Source organism: Choristoneura fumiferana, chromosome 3, assembly GCF_025370935.1.
Source record: "Choristoneura fumiferana chromosome 3, NRCan_CFum_1, whole genome shotgun sequence".
Classification (NCBI taxonomy): domain Eukaryota; kingdom Metazoa; phylum Arthropoda; class Insecta; order Lepidoptera; family Tortricidae; genus Choristoneura; species Choristoneura fumiferana.
Genome location: NC_133474.1, coordinates 16,657,894 through 16,675,356, shown reverse-complemented (window position 1 = coordinate 16,675,356; position 17,463 = coordinate 16,657,894). Strand labels below are relative to the sequence as shown.

The 17,463-nt window shown below is 35.4% G+C and overlaps 1 protein-coding gene across 2 annotated transcripts in view; it reads left to right on the top strand.

Moving 5' to 3' along the window:
• The first annotated feature begins 80 nt into the window (after positions 1–80).
• The window catches only part of Mct1 (Monocarboxylate transporter 1), a 39,214-nt gene continuing 21,831 nt past the window's right edge, over positions 81–17,463 (top strand). The window contains exons 1-2 of one of the 2 annotated variants that reach the window (XM_074085964.1): positions 81–141; positions 15,719–16,272. In XM_074085964.1, the coding sequence (XP_073942065.1) occupies positions 16,125–16,272 (148 nt within the window). In that variant the 5' untranslated portion in view covers positions 81–141; positions 15,719–16,124. Of the gene's footprint in view, positions 142–7,629; positions 7,852–15,718; positions 16,273–17,463 lie in introns of those variants that run through there. The other variant, XM_074085963.1, reaches the window with a different exon arrangement.

Genomic DNA, 17,463 nt, shown 5'->3' with positions numbered 1-17,463 from the left:
AAAATTTCGACGAGTCGAGTTGCAACCCAAATCAAAACAAATGTTTTTTATCGATTTCAGTCGAGAATTACAGCTGTTTTATAAAAGCGAAAGTTATCATCGCGTCGTTAAGTACTTCATCATTTTGTAACTGAATAAAAGGTAAGTCAGTACAGTCATTAATGCTTTACAGATAAATATACCCGGTTGAAAAACTGTACCACTGTGTTTATATTCTCTTTTTATTTGAGCCAAATAAACCTTTCTTTCTCAATCTCTTTCTTTCTTTTCAATAGTATTTCATGTTCTATGTTAAATCTATTACGGAGTTAATATTATAATGAGCTTAAGTAAGATTGTAGATAAATATGCCTAAAAACATAATTTCGATCTTACTTTAGACAGTTAAAGAAAACTCTTAAGATCCGTAAGTACCCAGTATTACAGAAAACAATACATCTACGAAGCCTTCTATGTATTTTTGTTTTACATCTTCTCCAGTTCAAAATATATCAAGCAAAAATATAGATAAACAATTGTACTGTATATAATTCTTGTTAATGGTCAGAAAGAACAAAGAACTCCCAGGGTTCGTGACATTCACCGCTAAGAATTCCGCAGTTGTGTGACGCGGCTTTATTTTGATACTTGCGTGAGAAACCTTCGAGACACACCTCGACTGCAGTGCACGTGACGCAGCGGTACACTGCAACACGTGCTCATTGTGTTCTGAATCGCACTCAACGCTAAAAGCAATGTGGAAGGACTGAAAAACTGTTTGTCGAAAAGAATACTAAGAACCTTGGGCTATTCAAAATTAATATCCGTTTGAATTTTCATTATGTTCGCAATTTAAATCTACGAGTAGATTTTGAATTAGTTATAGAGCATCAGGGCATCAGTTTCTTTAACAGAAACTGAATTTCATTGACTCTATTATAATTAGAGAAGAACACGTACGAAATTGGCAAAGGGATGTCGATGAATTCGAACTCTAATCAAAGGACCTTGAAGGTAAAACAAAATATTTAAAATGAAAAAGATTAGGTAAAGCTAAGTAGTGGTTGATGAATGACTTCATCCATAAATGCCAACTACATGTTACCTTTCCATCCTATTAATTCCCTGGACCCACGAGCCACCCACAGTGGGCTTGCGTTCTCTCACAGAGTCATTACGTAGATCGTACCTATTTGCAAAGGTTTAATGCTAAGTTTAACAGTGTTAATACAAGGTTATAAAGGAAAAAGCATTTTCCATTTAGATCTCATTCACACGAAATACATGAATAATTAAAAAAAAACTAATATCACAAATGTAAGTAGAGTTCTTAAATATTCCTTGACGATTCCTTTTCAAGTAATCTTGATTTTTTTTTCTCAAACAAAAGGGACACAGTGAGCGTAAGGTTGCTCAATTGACAACTTTCATCTTTCTGACTAATGCGAGTACAAAATTAGATTAGATTGTAAGATTATTATTTAAATAATATTAGGACAGATGCCATTATGACCAAAAGACGATACATACTCGTTTAAAATGTTATTTGGTTAAGCCTATGTACGTATGTGTAGCGTAACTTCTTACTCGCCTCGTTCCGGCCATTAGGCGACTGAAAGTTATGCGTCACTACGCCGCTTAGGACTTAATTTACAAAAACGCTAACAAATTGTATAATAGACGGTGTTCTCGAATCTAAACGAACTATGTTCTGTCTCATTACTCTTAATTTCGTTTTATCTAAGTATATAAGTTTTGGGTACTATCGACCGGAACAAACGTCTCTATTTCAGATCAGCCATTGTAGTTAATTAGATAGCCACAGCGATGCGTCATTCTCATCCGTGTATTTGCTATGTAGATGAGGCGGATTTGACATTTGTCTCAATACTCAAGCTAAGAATTGGCATGAGCGGCAGAGCCGACGTAAATGAGTTGTAAACTCAGTGGTTGAACCACAGAGGCGAGTGCGCGCGGGCGATCAGCCGGCGGTAATCGCGTCGCGCGCCGCGCTGCCTCCGATAGGGATGAACATCAAGTATTAGAGGGTATCAATATTTTATAGATCTCAAGGATATTTCTAATACGCCAAACGTGTTTATTTTCATTATGAAAATTTAACCTCTCGTATGCCAGGTAGTAAAAAAATCTATGGGTATTCTAGTCTCGTTTGTTATAAATGATATGATAGATATTAAATTAAAAAATTAAAATAGAGAAAAATGTTGGCACGCATTCGTGTTTAAGCCTACAAAAGGTTAATAACAAATCCAAGGAGTTTAACTGAATAACTTAATATACTGGTATATTTGAATCAAAAATAAAGATAATAAATTTCGACATATTCACTGTTGCCAACATATTATGAATGTACCGTAAGGTTGGGGTACTTTGACCCATTAGAGGGTTAAAAACCAGAACCGAGTTAATCCCAAGGGCCAAAGTACAGTCACCAGCACTAATATCTGCTACAGCGGAGCGTGCAAAAATATCTGAGTCGTATCAGATATTTATGTACGCTTGTTCTGTCAGATACTGGTGCTGGTGACTGTACCTTACGGTATGCGTTTTCATGACTTTTTCCATTGCTACTGTCACAATTTCAATGGGATTTGAAGACACATGTGAGTTTATGGCATGTAAAGGCTCCGAATCCCCCTGGTGTTGCAGGTGTCTATGGGCGGTGGTGATCTCTTACCATCAGGAGACCCACTTGCTCGTTTACCATCCAGTCGAATAAAAATAAATAAAAAAAGAATATGCTATGCGTAACTTGTGGCGTATTAGTAGGTGAATTTAAATGACCTGTAATACAATACCTACCTACATTATATTATAGAAATTAAAATTTACTTACCACCTTTTTTATTAGGTTTTAGATATAGGTATTTCGAAAGCTGATGGTAGGGGCTAGCAATACGTATTGACCTTGAACTCTCTGAGGCCCTGTTACAATACACATTAATCCTATCAACTAGGCATATTAAATATTTACAATAATGGTCTATTAAAGCTGAACGCACGTGTGATCATAAAGCCGTATACTAATCATCGTTATTATTAATACTTGTCGTTGCATTGACCTCTATTTGTAAAGTGTTGGAGCGTCCACGGACAGTGGGACATGAATACGTAAATAATCCAACTATCCAAGCAAATAGTTGAGGTCGTGCTAAAAATAAAGGCTATAAATTTATCTGCCTTGTGAAAATATACTTACAGCACAAGCTCTAAAGCACAAGCTCAAATAAGAAAATAACAACGGAATCCTAAAAATCGGTGCTATTGCTATAATGACGAAAGAGATAAGAAAAACTGCTTCATGATACGACCGTTTGTACTTAAATTTATACCTACATTTGATAATGCTACGGTTATCGTGTTCAAAGACTCTTCATTATAATTTTCTGGTTTGCTTCATTTGTTTGTCTTTCGGATTTGTTCATATTTATTTTATCATCAATCCAAGAGACATGACAACCCTATTCTTCTATAAATTAAGACGTGTCGTGAGATGATAGTAGGTACAAACCAATTGCTTGGATCTTTATCATGATGTACTTGCGAGTAACAAAGTGTCAGTTGAGGGAAGATTCCTGGGCAAGCATTTCAATGGAGCCTTATAACGAAGTTTAAGACTTATTAGATTACGAGTCACACCCTTTGTCTCGGCTCAGTTCGCGTCGCAGTACATTTCGTTGTTCTATATACGTCAAAATTGTTTTTCGGGGACTATACGGACATGATTACCTACCCAATTATGTATAAGAAATAGCAACCAATATTTCTGAAAAAGAGTAGGTATTTTCTTCACCTAATATATTATGCAAAATCTAGTTGTCAGTTTTTGATTATGCGCTCCGTTATATGTGAGTGAAAATGTGACGTCTTTATTCGAGTTGATTGATGTAAGTACATTTAATTAGAATTTCTCATTAAAAGTACAATACCTACACCCTTTAGACATACACATATCTATTCTGCGGTATGTAGACCACGATTACCTTTAATGAGCTTAAAAGTGGTAAACTCGGTCTACATCCCAGTGAAAAACATAAAGCGTGAAGCATTTAAAACCGTCTTTAAATGCACTTACATTTCAGTTATTCCTGCGTACGATGCTACCGCCAAAAAAGTTCTTAATACAATCGAAACATGAGTAAAGTTTTGTCGGTTCATTGTCCAGTGACGATGAATGCTAATTTTGACCTGACAATGCGTTGCTTGACGAATCGCGTAAACAAAACAATGGCTTCCCTGCAGTGGACTCAGTACTGACGGATTAGCAATCGACGGAAACGCTCGGAAATAGGTACTTTGTGCGTCTTACGAACACATTAAAGGGTTGGAAATAAAATCTCTTATTGCCACAATATGTAAAACAAAGACGTTTCTCTGTCTCAGTTTTTAGAATATTTTCTAGACCCCGGCAGAAAGATTGTGACAAAGTAATTTTATAGTTCTTTCTGCGTGCTTCTTTTACTTATTCGCCTAAATGACATCTTGCTGTGACTTGAATCACGTCGAGGAACATTTAAAAATTTAAATTCTTATTTCTCGTTTTCATCGTGATTTCCTGAAATAGTACCTAAACCTTGTTTTATCCATTCTTGAGGGTCTCCAATGTCAGAATGGCCAAATTATAGAGATTTTTCTCCAAGCAGATGGAATCAAGTCCGTTTCACAGTTAACTAAGGTATGTACCTTAGTACGACGGTAATTCTACTGTCAGCTTTGAGATATTAAAATTATTAATTGATCCGTACCTACACTTAATGGTAATGTCAATCTTACCGATATTCATATTTCAATGATTACTTAATTAAATTAGATAATTTCTCAGAGCAATATGATTAATACATTTCAATGGTTGCGAATCTTTATTTTCATCCGACTGCCCCAGCCTTGACCCCTGAGTCGCAGTACGGCCGGAAAAAACCAACGCAATAATTCAACCGCACACAACGACTTTAATTAGGTTCATATATGTTTCACCTTGAACGTAAATGTTCAATTTACTCAAGAAATATACTTTACAGGATTATTGCTAATTTTATTTGACATGCATGCAATCGTACAAATGTTTCTTTTCGAATAAGCCAAATTATATCAAATGTATCATTATACCACGAGACTTATAAATAATGTTGATATTGCACACTAATTATTTTCGTAGTAATGTTGAATAATTAAATGCTAAGAAAAATAATCATAATTGAGATTTTAAAACGTAACATCACCAGCGAGCGTTGGTTGGACCAGAGGCCGTATTGCCAACGTTTCTGACGCTTGTGATCGCAATCAAATGACAGTTTTTGTATGCGAAATCTGTCATTTGATTGCGATCGCGAGCGTCAGAAACATTAGGCAATACGGCCTCTGATATAGTACTACGTAAAGTGAGCAACGGATTCATTCAAAACCAAGTTATATCCGTCATTAATCAGGGTCAACGATCCGTAACTAGGTACATATATTTATACGTGTTCCACATACCTACGTAACTTTGTCCTAAAAAGATATACCGGGTGTTCTCTAGAACGTAACATAAGGTACATTAAATATAAAATACAGGTAATTTAAAATACAGATTTTTACCCATACAGTTTTAATTTCTTTCATGTTATTACGAACTAAGTTAATCATAGAGCTCTATGTACAATAATCACACAGCGGCAGACAGGCAATATTCATCAAGATTGTGAATTTTATTTCTTCAACTTCCAGGGCCTTAGAATATAGACATATTTACGTTATGATTGCGCTGCGCATAGCCTATGTGGTGGTCGTTCTTAATCACTGTGTCTGTAACAGAGAACACGCAGTATTAACCCAAGCGCGATCATGTCTGGAATCAATCCAAAACGCGGTGTTTATAAAAAGCAAACACGGACAAAACAGCAGAAGGCACCTATATTATACAAGTTTTGACAAAGAAACAAAAGAACGTCTGAACTAAGAGCTGGCACTGACTGGATAGAATATTCACAAAGCGGCAAGCGTATTCTTTGTACATAAATCGTAGCGTTAAGCAGCTTTTAATGACGCTTCGATTCGGACTTATATAAGTCGTTTAAGACTCAGTACAGTTTAAGAACACTCTGTAAATAATCGAAAAAGATTCGACTGCCAATAAACGAATCTAAAAGCGAGTCGCTGCACTCGGTTAAGTGATTCGTTGCAGTCTTAGATTGGTGTCGACATGTCGGCCATACCCTTGATTGACACAGTCACAGATTTAGCTATAATATTCTTTAGTCACACTACGACTAGTCGACCTTCTGTCGTTCACTGCTGCCGCTCCGATAGACAAACGATAGTCGGAATGGGCACAAGCTCAGTTATTGCCTTTTACGCACAAACCAAGTCTATACAAGACCTCGAATCATGGCTTGAGTAGCCGCTTACTATACCGGCTGTTTACACAATGTTGCGATTTTGACCGTGACTCTAGCTATTTCCAAGTGCTCACTGGTTCGAATGACAGGGACGCACCGAATTCTTCTTGTTCATAGATAAGTATTAATTAAGTAATGCCGAGTCTGTTATCAGAGAATAGTTGGCTTCTACAACATGACTCGGATATAAATAAAGTTTTCAAAGATAAAGTATAAAAACGTACCTACGTAAAATGCGTACCTAGACATACAATTAATAGACACACTATTTCGAGATTTTTATCTCTGTTTGTTTAAATTATAAACACAGTCAAAATCAAATATGTATACTGGAGCGCATAAGGCGCTCAAAACTATGTGAACATCGTCTTCTTTTCAAGCTCATTATTATAAGTTGTTCAGACTTTGCTGAGCTTCGCTACCTGATGACTGTGTCCAGAACATTCAATTAACGTCATCCAAAAAAGACGATGATAACAAAAGCCTCGGAATGATGAATACGAATTAGCGAGTTCCTTTGTGGCATAAGACGTGTAAGGGTCAATGTCAATATTACATAAATAGATGAGCAGTTTAAAATTTCCATCTTTTATGTTAACTATTATCAGGTTTGTTTCTTATCCCGCGGAAGTTTAGAACTTTTTAACCGTATTCATTTTATTTTCATGAAGTTAAGGGGTGCTTTGCAAATTTTCAGATTTCTGTATCGTATTGTTAAGGGTGAGCGTTGATCTCCCATTCAGTAAGTCTGACAAAACCTAAATATGCTTTAAACGAGCGTAACCTACGAGTGTGAAACCAATTTGTTGACTCACTGAGTATTTTTTTGCTGAATTTGCGTGTGTTCTGTGCGATTTGTTTTTATATATATGCATATTTGTAGAGATAAAACAAAACTCAATTTGGACATCTGAACAAATTTACTGATAAAAGTGTCACTTTGATACCAGCATTATCTGACCTTAGAGCTCCCGAGCTCATTGATAGAATGAGTGACACTTTAACTCACTATTGCTTCCGAAAACAAACTCTAAAAAATGAAAAATAATTACATTCACCCGCTATGAACTGAGCGATAAGTCTGCCTAAACACCTGATGTGCCGTAAGAAAAGAGAAGAATGCTTAGGCTTGCTAAAACAGCTTTAATATCGCTAAGGTGGATATAAGAGACACAATGTGATAAACTCCCCATGATAGAGCGTTTCGATAACGTCTTTCGTGTGGCGTTTCTTCGGATATCTGCTATTTTTGTTGTCAGTGCGAGAGGCGGAGAGCGCGCGAGTGGTCGCCGACGGCTAGTGCGATATATGTAGCAAACTCCACGCGGTTCCCCGAACTATTTTTAAACGCAACATCTGATATATGTATTCTTAAATATAAATACAGAACATTTTTTCGTCTGAGTTTATCACCGCTGATTCTGCCGAGTGACGAGTTTGATAAAAGTTAAGCAAGCAGCCAAATAAACAATTTGTGAGTATCGCATAGCTTTTTTGCAGCAATTCTAGATCATGATAATAAACATGGATTAATTATTCATATTTTTTTCTCTAATTTAATTATGATGACAATGATGGTGACAATCGAAATAGCAACATAGTATTAAGAGCTCAATAATATCAGAAATTATTTAGTACTGTGTTATTTTGTGATTAATAAACGCTTGCCCCACAATAGCAGGAACAAAAGGCATTGTTTTGCACTTAGTAGGTAGTTACTAGTTTGACACGCGAGTGTAATCTGTACTGGACTGAGTCAACGCGTGGTAAACACAAACCATTTGGTGTTTAGATACATATTATTATATTTAAGAGGATGGTCGGCTGTCTTAACGTACATTCATTTTTTACCATGTGTGTAGTTGTAGGTTTTTCTTAATGCGGTCATCTCAAGCATCAAGGAATGCTACTACATGGGTTTTACAGCTATGATAATGCACAAACCAACCAAATGTGTCGGTAACCCCTTAACCGGAACGTGTCCTTTCAGCATTCAATTTTATTTTGTTTTTGTACTGTTTTGTCTAGATATTATTCTTTGAATTTACAGCGCTTCTTTATTAATAGGTACACTTTGTGTGAAAATGATTGATTCCTATTAAGTACTAAAAAAGCACAAAATTACAAAATATTATTTAAAAATTAATAATTAAAATTGTACTGACTCATATCAAGTACTTTAGGTAGGTAGGTACATTTACTTACGAGAAATGAAACTATAATTTAAGCGTAATAAAATGCTCATTCACAAATTAATGTAAAAAATAGAAAAAAAATGCATAGACATTTTTTATGATCCAACAAAAAATATAGGTACTTAGTATTTTGTTTTAATGAAGGTTACCTTCTTAAGAAGCAGTCACCCCAGCATAATACTGTGGAAAACACGCATTAAACTAAATATTTATAAACAGCTTACGGATTTTCACAGCTCTGGCGCTTCACTTTCAATAGCCCGGTAATAATAACCCATGTTTACATTCTACACATAACCACGCAATAAATATATTAGGCAAATAAAGGGCACGGAACTTGAACAATTTAAAATTTATAGCAGAAATTGAATTAAATACATGAAACTTCTTGTAGTTAAAGGTATTTGGGAAAATAAAAAACCGGTCAAATACGAGTTAGGGTGTTACGTGAAGGGTTACCATCACCATATTGTGTGTAATAGGTACTTACCTACTACGCGCTACACGGGCGATAACGCTGTCCGTTCATGCACACAATTAAGTTTGTTGGTTGGTAATAGAGGACATGAGAAAATATTATCCCATCAAAACATAAATGTGAAATGAGAGCCAAGTTCAATATTATGATATATGCCTTGATTGTTGACTTTAACGACAAAAGAAGTGAGATCTAAATGGGTGCCAAGTTCAATGGTCAGTCCTGAAATTTATTTACGAGTATAACAAATATATTTTAACAACTTAAAATATCATTTCTTCTTATGACTTAGCATAATATATTGAAGCCTAAGGTCGGACTTGGCTACTTCTCATATACGAATTATTATTAAGTACCTACAAAAACAGTAATGGAAAATCCCTATGTTCGATGGCTAGTTTCTATTTAATAGCAAGCCAAATTTTCATAACAATAAAATAAGAACTTACAGCTTTACGACTTGCGAAGGCTATATTATAATTCGTATATGAAAACTAGCGTTGTGACATGAATACGTCACTGAAAAAGGATTTTGCCAAATTAACTCTAAGTTTAGAAGAGAGGGTACGGACATCAACAAATTTAATTGAAAAATTGATTTACTAATACAACAAAATTTAACGACAATAAATTAACTGCCACACATTGCACAGTGCCATCTTTTGGGGACTGAGTAAATATTAAGTATATTTCAATTTCGTTTTCTAGGTTTTTTTTAACCGTACAACAGCAAAACCTACTAGTCCCCCAATGAGTACTTGTCCTCCAAAGGACAGAGCCAAATAAAAAAACACACATACACTTATTAACACGCGTATAATTGCATAGATAATTATTTCATATAGGTACTACGAAATAATAGAAAATCATTAATTTACTGTCATGAATAATTATTCCTAATCGTAATTATATCGCAGTCATATTCATACGTATCGTCTCCTTTTAGCACTTAATAATGGCCACGAAGGTACTTTGAAAAAAAAAATTTTTTCTTTGTCGTTTGCAGAGTAAATGTCAAACGATTTTCGGGCTCGCATTTTCTATTGTGGCACTTTTTCAAAAGGTGGACTGTTTCAAAAAGTGCACCTCTAAAATGCACACTTTCCTAAAAGATAAACTTTCGCAATTTGGGCACTTTTTCGAAAGGTACACTATTTCAAAAAATGCAATTTTCCAAAGCGGACACATTTGGTATGAGTATGTATATTATTCACGCCGACAAAATGGTAAAAAACTACAAATATATTTTTTTGTTTAGCTTCCTGTCACACAGTCGTGTGTTTTTTTACTCCCACCCTGCTGTGTGGGATGTCATTAAATAGGTTTTAGAAAAGTGGTATTGGTCTTCAAATACAATTTTTAGACAAAATCAACAGTGACGTAAATAATCGCTCGGAGAGTTCAATGAAAACAGATATTCGTCCCCCCCTTCCAACTTTTGAGCCTACGAGTATTGTGACGGTTGAGCAACTACGGAACCCTATACTGAGCATGGCTCGACATGCGATTTCCCAGTTTTATTCAATTTAGAGATTTATTAATAGGTAGTAAAGATTGTTCATAATTTGAGAAAGTTCACCTCAGAAAATATATCTTACTAGCTATTGCCCGCGACTCCGACTGCGCAGAATTCACTTATCGCTATCCCGCGGGTATTGTGCATTTTTCCGGGATAAAAAGTATGTCATTCCTATGTCATTCCTCAGGACTCAAACTATCTCCATACCAGATTTTGTCTAAATCGGTTCAGCGGTTGAAGCATGGAAAGTTAACAGACAGACAGACAGACAGAGTTACTTTCATATTTATAATATTAATATACTAGCTTATGCCCGCGACTTCGTCTGCGCTAATTTAGTTTATCGCGCGGTGACGCCCTCTACCGGAATAAAAGGTATCCTTTGTTAATCCTTGAGGTTCAAATTATCTCTATACCAAATTTCATCAAAATCGGTTCAGTGGTTTCGACGTCAAAGCGTAACAGACAGACAGATATTAGTAGGGATGAGAATGTGCAAATGCACTTTTTGAGTAAGTGTACCTTCCGAGAAAGTGTTCCTTCTAAAGAAATGCACTTTTGGAGAAAGTGTACGATTCGAGAAAGTGAGTTTTTCAAGCCTGACCCGAGAAAATCTCATTAGACACTATGGAGTATTGTGTAAATATCGAAATCTACGCAGACGAAGTCGCGGGCAAAAGCTAGTATCTAAATAACCGTTTGAGGTGTGTTTATGAAATTTGGAGCACATATGTATCTCACAAGTCTCAACAAATGAGCCAAATTTGACATGTTTATGTGAAATAGTTTTTAAGTTATGAGGGGGTCAAAAGTGGCTCCAAATGGTTCGGGTAAAATTACACACGGTGCTGCTCACCAGTTCTGTTAGCTTGAACTTGGCTTGATACGCTACCGTGTGTCTAGATTACTATTGTAGAAATTATGCGTTTAATATAGTGTATTTAAGAATATTCTATTTATATCAAATCGAAGTTAGATAACTATTATCATTTTAGAAAACTGCTGACTTTGACGACCTCTCATTTATGTATGTTATGTATAACTTTTTATTATACATAAAACACACGAAATTAACCGATCAAAACAGAGACAGATGTACAAAAGCGAGTTTATCCTTAAAGGAATCTCTTCTAGTTAACCTGTGAACGATTGACAGGACATCATAAACAAAAGTAGACGCAATAAAGAGACACTAAAGAGAACCGAAATCTAAAATTAGTCTAAATCAAAAGCATTAAATATATATATACATATACATATACAAGATTGCTCGTTTAAAGGTATTTGATATAGTTGTGATTAAGTCCCTGGTAATATTAATAATTAATTTTCATAATCATTATTCTGTCTTTTATTTTATTCTGTGATAATTATACATTTAGGTACATATCTACACGTAACTATCGATGAAGCTAGCCCTAACGACCGCCTGTGATACTTTTATCTTATTATTTCGTTTATGATTTGGAACAGCCTACAAAAAGAAACGTGACAAGTTCATATTTATAGATAATGTATGAAAAATTATAACATGATTATCTATTATGGTGTGAATGTATCTTGGCCCCGAAGTTATTTTGTTAGTAAATCATATACTTAGCATACGGGTATGTTCACACAATAATGAGAGGCGCCCGCCAAGTACCTATTTGAATCAGCGGCTTGCCTATTGCCAATCGACGTGGTATGCGTGGCAGCCTATTACGCAGTCTGATTTCTTGTTCAAATTAAAATAATATGGTTGAATATTGGAGTATTTGGGGCGCTTGGTTAAACCTCATTACCATTAGATATTTATTAGCACAGAAGGGCAAGTCGCAAGAATTTTGATGATGCTAGAGCATAGTCTCTTTTAAATAATAACTACTTGCCAAATCGGCCTAACGACAATGAGGAAAAAACGCCGCAAAAACGCTGAATATTTACCCATATATGTAAGCTTTACTAGTTTATGTCCGCAGTTTAAACTCCTTGTTGTAGAATTCCCCATCCCGTGCAAAATTTCGCATAGTCCGTCCTTATCTCGGAATACCCGAATATATTTATTCGCAATAAATTAAAGGGTCCATGTAATCGAGTGCAAACGCGAATCAATTTTTATGATTTGGACCAAACTATGATGATAAAATAAACAAAGCTGCCGAATTAAGCTTATCCGGAAATTGAGACTTCCACCGATAACCCAAAACCTATAGCCTAGATAAATGTTATCAACAAAATCACTACTCTTCTCTGAGTACATATAGTCACGTTATCATAGCAGTAGGCTTATCGCATCCCACATCGACAAGTTACAACATACAATATCATAATGCCATCAATCAATGTTGATTTTGTTCTTAGAGATAGCGGCTTCTGAATAATTTGTATAAAAATACATCAAGGTAAATATGACGAAATGTGAGGATTTACTGAAGCATGTATACACATGTGTATACAAGTTGTCCGCTTCAGTCTGCCATTTGATCTGTAACGCTCATTGGATAGCTGCCGGATATTGTCATCTTCCGGAATTCCCAACTTTTGCCGACCGTTTGATCCCGTGGGTGTTGCTGGCTGCTATGTTACAGACACCAATTGTGCTAGCCTTTTCGATACACACTTCAAATTATACAAACGAGACCAACGTGGCTCTAACTGTATTTAATCCCGTGGTTTTTATGAAAAAGAGTTTAATATTTTAACTATTTAAGCTATAAATTTCTCAGTAATTGCACATTGTGGCATTATTGAATTAGAGTTATTATTATATATTAGTTTACAGTCAGAGAATACACATTTGTAATTTTGTCCGTTTTCTGGCGCAATAAGTAAGGAAGACCGGGGACATAATTATTTAGAATAATTGAGAAGAAGCGGCCAAGGAAAAATTATAACAAGTTAAATGTACTTCCAATTAATTGTGTCAAGACTGCCTACTATAAAAGAGCATTTTTGTAATGACTGCAAAACTTTATAACAAACTACCTGATACCATAAAAAATCAAAGTATAAAGTGTTTAAAAGAACTTTATTAACATTTTTGAAAGGTAATGTATTTTATGATATAAATGAATTCTTAGAACATGATTTTACGGTATCTAATGTTAGTTAGTAAGTAAATAAAATATTATTAATTTTAAGAAAAATAATATTGTACGCCTAAGAAGAAAATTATAGCAGTTATTTTCAATATGTTTTCCAACTTCACATGTATGTACCTATAATTAACAATAAATTATTTGAGTTTGAGTTTGACATAAGTAACAGCGGGTTGAAAGTAACATCGGCTTTGTAGAGTTACGCAGTGATCAAAATACACATGCAGCCATCCAGAGCTGGCAAATATCATTTCTCTGCTTGTAACTAGATAACTAAAGTAAAATTTCAAGATTGATCTATTTGGCGTTTACATGAAACAGAAAGAATTGACCATAGGTTATGCAGATCACTTCAGTAAAGTGGTGTTTCATGGGGTTTACTTTCGATTCTAACCATGTTACTTTCGTCCTACCCCTAGAGGACAAAAGTAACAATAGTCAATTATTTTTCAGTCTTGTAATTATAAAAAATCGAACTCTAATTAGTAAAAATGGACGCATATATTATAGAGTATAAACAAAAGTTTTATATTGCTATACTCGTATTCATTTGAGCAAATACATAATAGATAACGAGTAATCGGAGCACAAACTCCAAATGTTACTTTTGTCCGCGGTCTCCCTAGGCATAGAACAATCATGCTAATTTCGACACTAAAGTGTTATTAAAAATAATTATTAAATTATTGAATAAAAATATTAAAAACATTTGTTAAATACATACTTAATTCTAACTCATACACGCAAATATGGTAATGAACAACACAGTGTTAGCATAACTGACGTAATAACACAGCTGCAATTTAGCAAATATGAGTACCTACCTACATAAAAAGATTTTTTTTAACAAAAAAGTAAAACCGACCCCAAAAAAATAAAAAATAAATAAAAAATGAAACCGTCTAGAAAACCCTTGAAAATATTTTTCTAGGTACGTACTAGCTCGAAGTCGGTGACTCAGCACGACCCAGTAATGTAGGTGAGGTATACGACTGCTGGCTCGTGCTGAGGCACCGACTTTGAGCTAGTAGAGCATCAGATCAGTTCGAAAGAATCATTAACTTAAAGACTGACTGACTTTGGCTTTGACTTTGACTTTGACTTTGACTTTGACTTTGACTTTGACTTTGACTTTGACTTTGACTTTGACTTTGACTTTGACTTTGACTTTGACTTTGACTGACTTTGACTTTGACTTTGACTTTGACTTTGACTTTGACTTTGACTTTGACTTAGTCGCTTATCCAGGTTTATTAATCATGATCGTTTATAGACGAGCGAGCATTACTTAGCTTCGATGAGTTCCATTGGTCATCTACGGTCTTCTTCATCAGGTCCAGGTTACCAAATGATACTTTTTGAATGTAAATGCTCATCTTAATGCTAAAAATGCCAAAATCGCCACAGGTGTGCCTATAAAATTTGAGATTTGCCCTCGATTTCCCTAGGATCCCATCATCAGATCTTGATTTGGTGACAATGGGGACTACCTCAGAAGAATACTCTTTCGAATAAAAAAATAATTTTGAAAATTGGTCCTCAAATTGACTGAGTAATCGGTGGACATACATAAAAAAAAGTACAAACATTGGAACATATAGAACCTCCTCCTTTTTTGAAGTCGGTTAAAAACATTCTTTGATTATGTGAATCGTACACTAATCGTATTTAGGTACGTATTTATACTGATGCATGACAGAAGTACGTTTTGTTTGCATGTATATTAGTGATTACCTAATCTCTGGAACTGCCTACGGGCCTGATAACTGAACAGATTCTAAAAATTGTTTTTCTAATAGAGACATGAACTTTTCATAACGGTGAAGTTTAAAAGTTCCCGCGGGATACAAACGAAGTTGCTGGCAGCTAGTAGATAACTTTTATAATTATTTAGCAGTTATCCGATTCCCGAGTGAGCTAACACAAAACTTACTCGGAAATCTGTTATATTATGAGATTTAATGAGTAGGTAGTTTATAATTTGATAACGCAAACTGTAACTATTACCTACTACTCTATCTTTACAGTTATCATTTTAGTTCATAACATATATTTTTACTTTGTTTCAGTCATACGTGCAGAACCAAGACCAATCATGTTCTGTGTGTGCAAGAGATCGAGGACGCAGAACACAGAATTCATTCTAAACCATAGATAGGCCTAACAATGGTTTATGAAAATAGATAATACTTGTAGATAACCCATTATTTTTTATATTTACTATCCTAATTCCTTTAAATATTATCATTGCCAAGCTTCCAATTGTTCTTTCCACATCTGCATTTATTGAAATACAGTTCGATTTTTAATCAAAGTATTCTCATAAATTTAAAATACGCATACACATCTGCGCGATGTTATAGAAGTTTTTATACATATGTATATTACTGCATTTCAATATAATCATATCAGAAATTAAATTGCCTTATAAATCGATAAGCTTTACTGAACGAGGTGCCAAAAAGACCTTGTGCGATGTCTCACGGCGAGGTGAAGAGTGCGAACGGGAAAGGTGCGCAGGCGCCGGCGTCGTCGCCGGAAAGCTCGGAGAGCCCGCCACCGCCGCCCGACGGCGGGTGGGGCTGGATGGTGGTGTTTGCCTCCTTCATGATCCACATAGTCAGTAAGTATTTTCAGTTTCACTGCACTTGGACTGTGCTTTTACCAGAGACGAGCGAGGAAGCAGAGCGGTTTGAGAGGAAAATATCTACCAATAATAAAGCAACGCCAAGCGACGCTATATAGGAATTTAATTTAATAATTAGTGGATTTATCCTCACACACCGCTCCGTTTCTCACACACATTTCTGGTGTATGAATGCCGCAGCCTTATTGCTGTAGAATCAGCCTTTGTATTCGCTATGTGACGACTTCAAATGGCGTGGAATTTGACTTTAGACTCTTATTACAAAGCCAATTCGGCTCATGTCGTGTCGATGCCGTGTCATGTGGTGAGAGTAACCGTTACTAACGTGATAAACCGTCCCGGATTCTTCGACACATGCATCTCGTGCTTCTGTCCTGCATTTGAATAATGATTAAAAATATTCCGCTAAAGGCCTAATAAAATAAGACCAGCACTGTCATTTGATTGCGATTGCGAGCGTCAGAAACGTTAGGCAATACGGCGTCAGGCCGCCTATCGCTTACCTTGTAATTTTCTCTCTGTGTACCTGTTTTCTATATCGCTTATTATTTGTAGTGTAGAATAAAGAGTCACACTCACATTTTGAGCGAAACCGTATAGAAAAAGCATCCAATCCTCTGAGCAAAGGGAGTGATTTCAGGAGAGTGGGTACCTAAGTAGTTAACAATTTTTTTGCTGTTAACCCTGAAAGTGATACTTTACATGTTGTATTGGAAATTTTGCCAAATTTATGTTTTAATTAATTAACTAATTCTAATTGATTCACTTAATCACCCGCACCCAATTCAGTAGAACCACATCAATTTATCAATAACGCAGATAAATAATAATCATTAGTAAGTACAACTTGAGTGAAACATAAGAACTTATTCATTCGGTTGTTTTAGTTAAGATAAACTTTAATTACAAGCTAGCACTAAGTATTGTGCAGATTTTTAATGTAAAGCATGAATTGGTTTTTCGTTAGTTTCTATGGAGTTCTTTTGATTGAATCAGTGCAAGTACAAAGTGCAGCTCTTTATCAGTGCGCGAGTTATCGCCGAGGTTAGTCACAGGTCAGAGGTCATTGCGTCTCCTTGCTCTGTTCTGTCTTATGTTTGACCAAGGTATCCTGTAGTGTAGGTAAGATGGACTTGTATTATATTTGTATGTAAAACCTCCACGTTG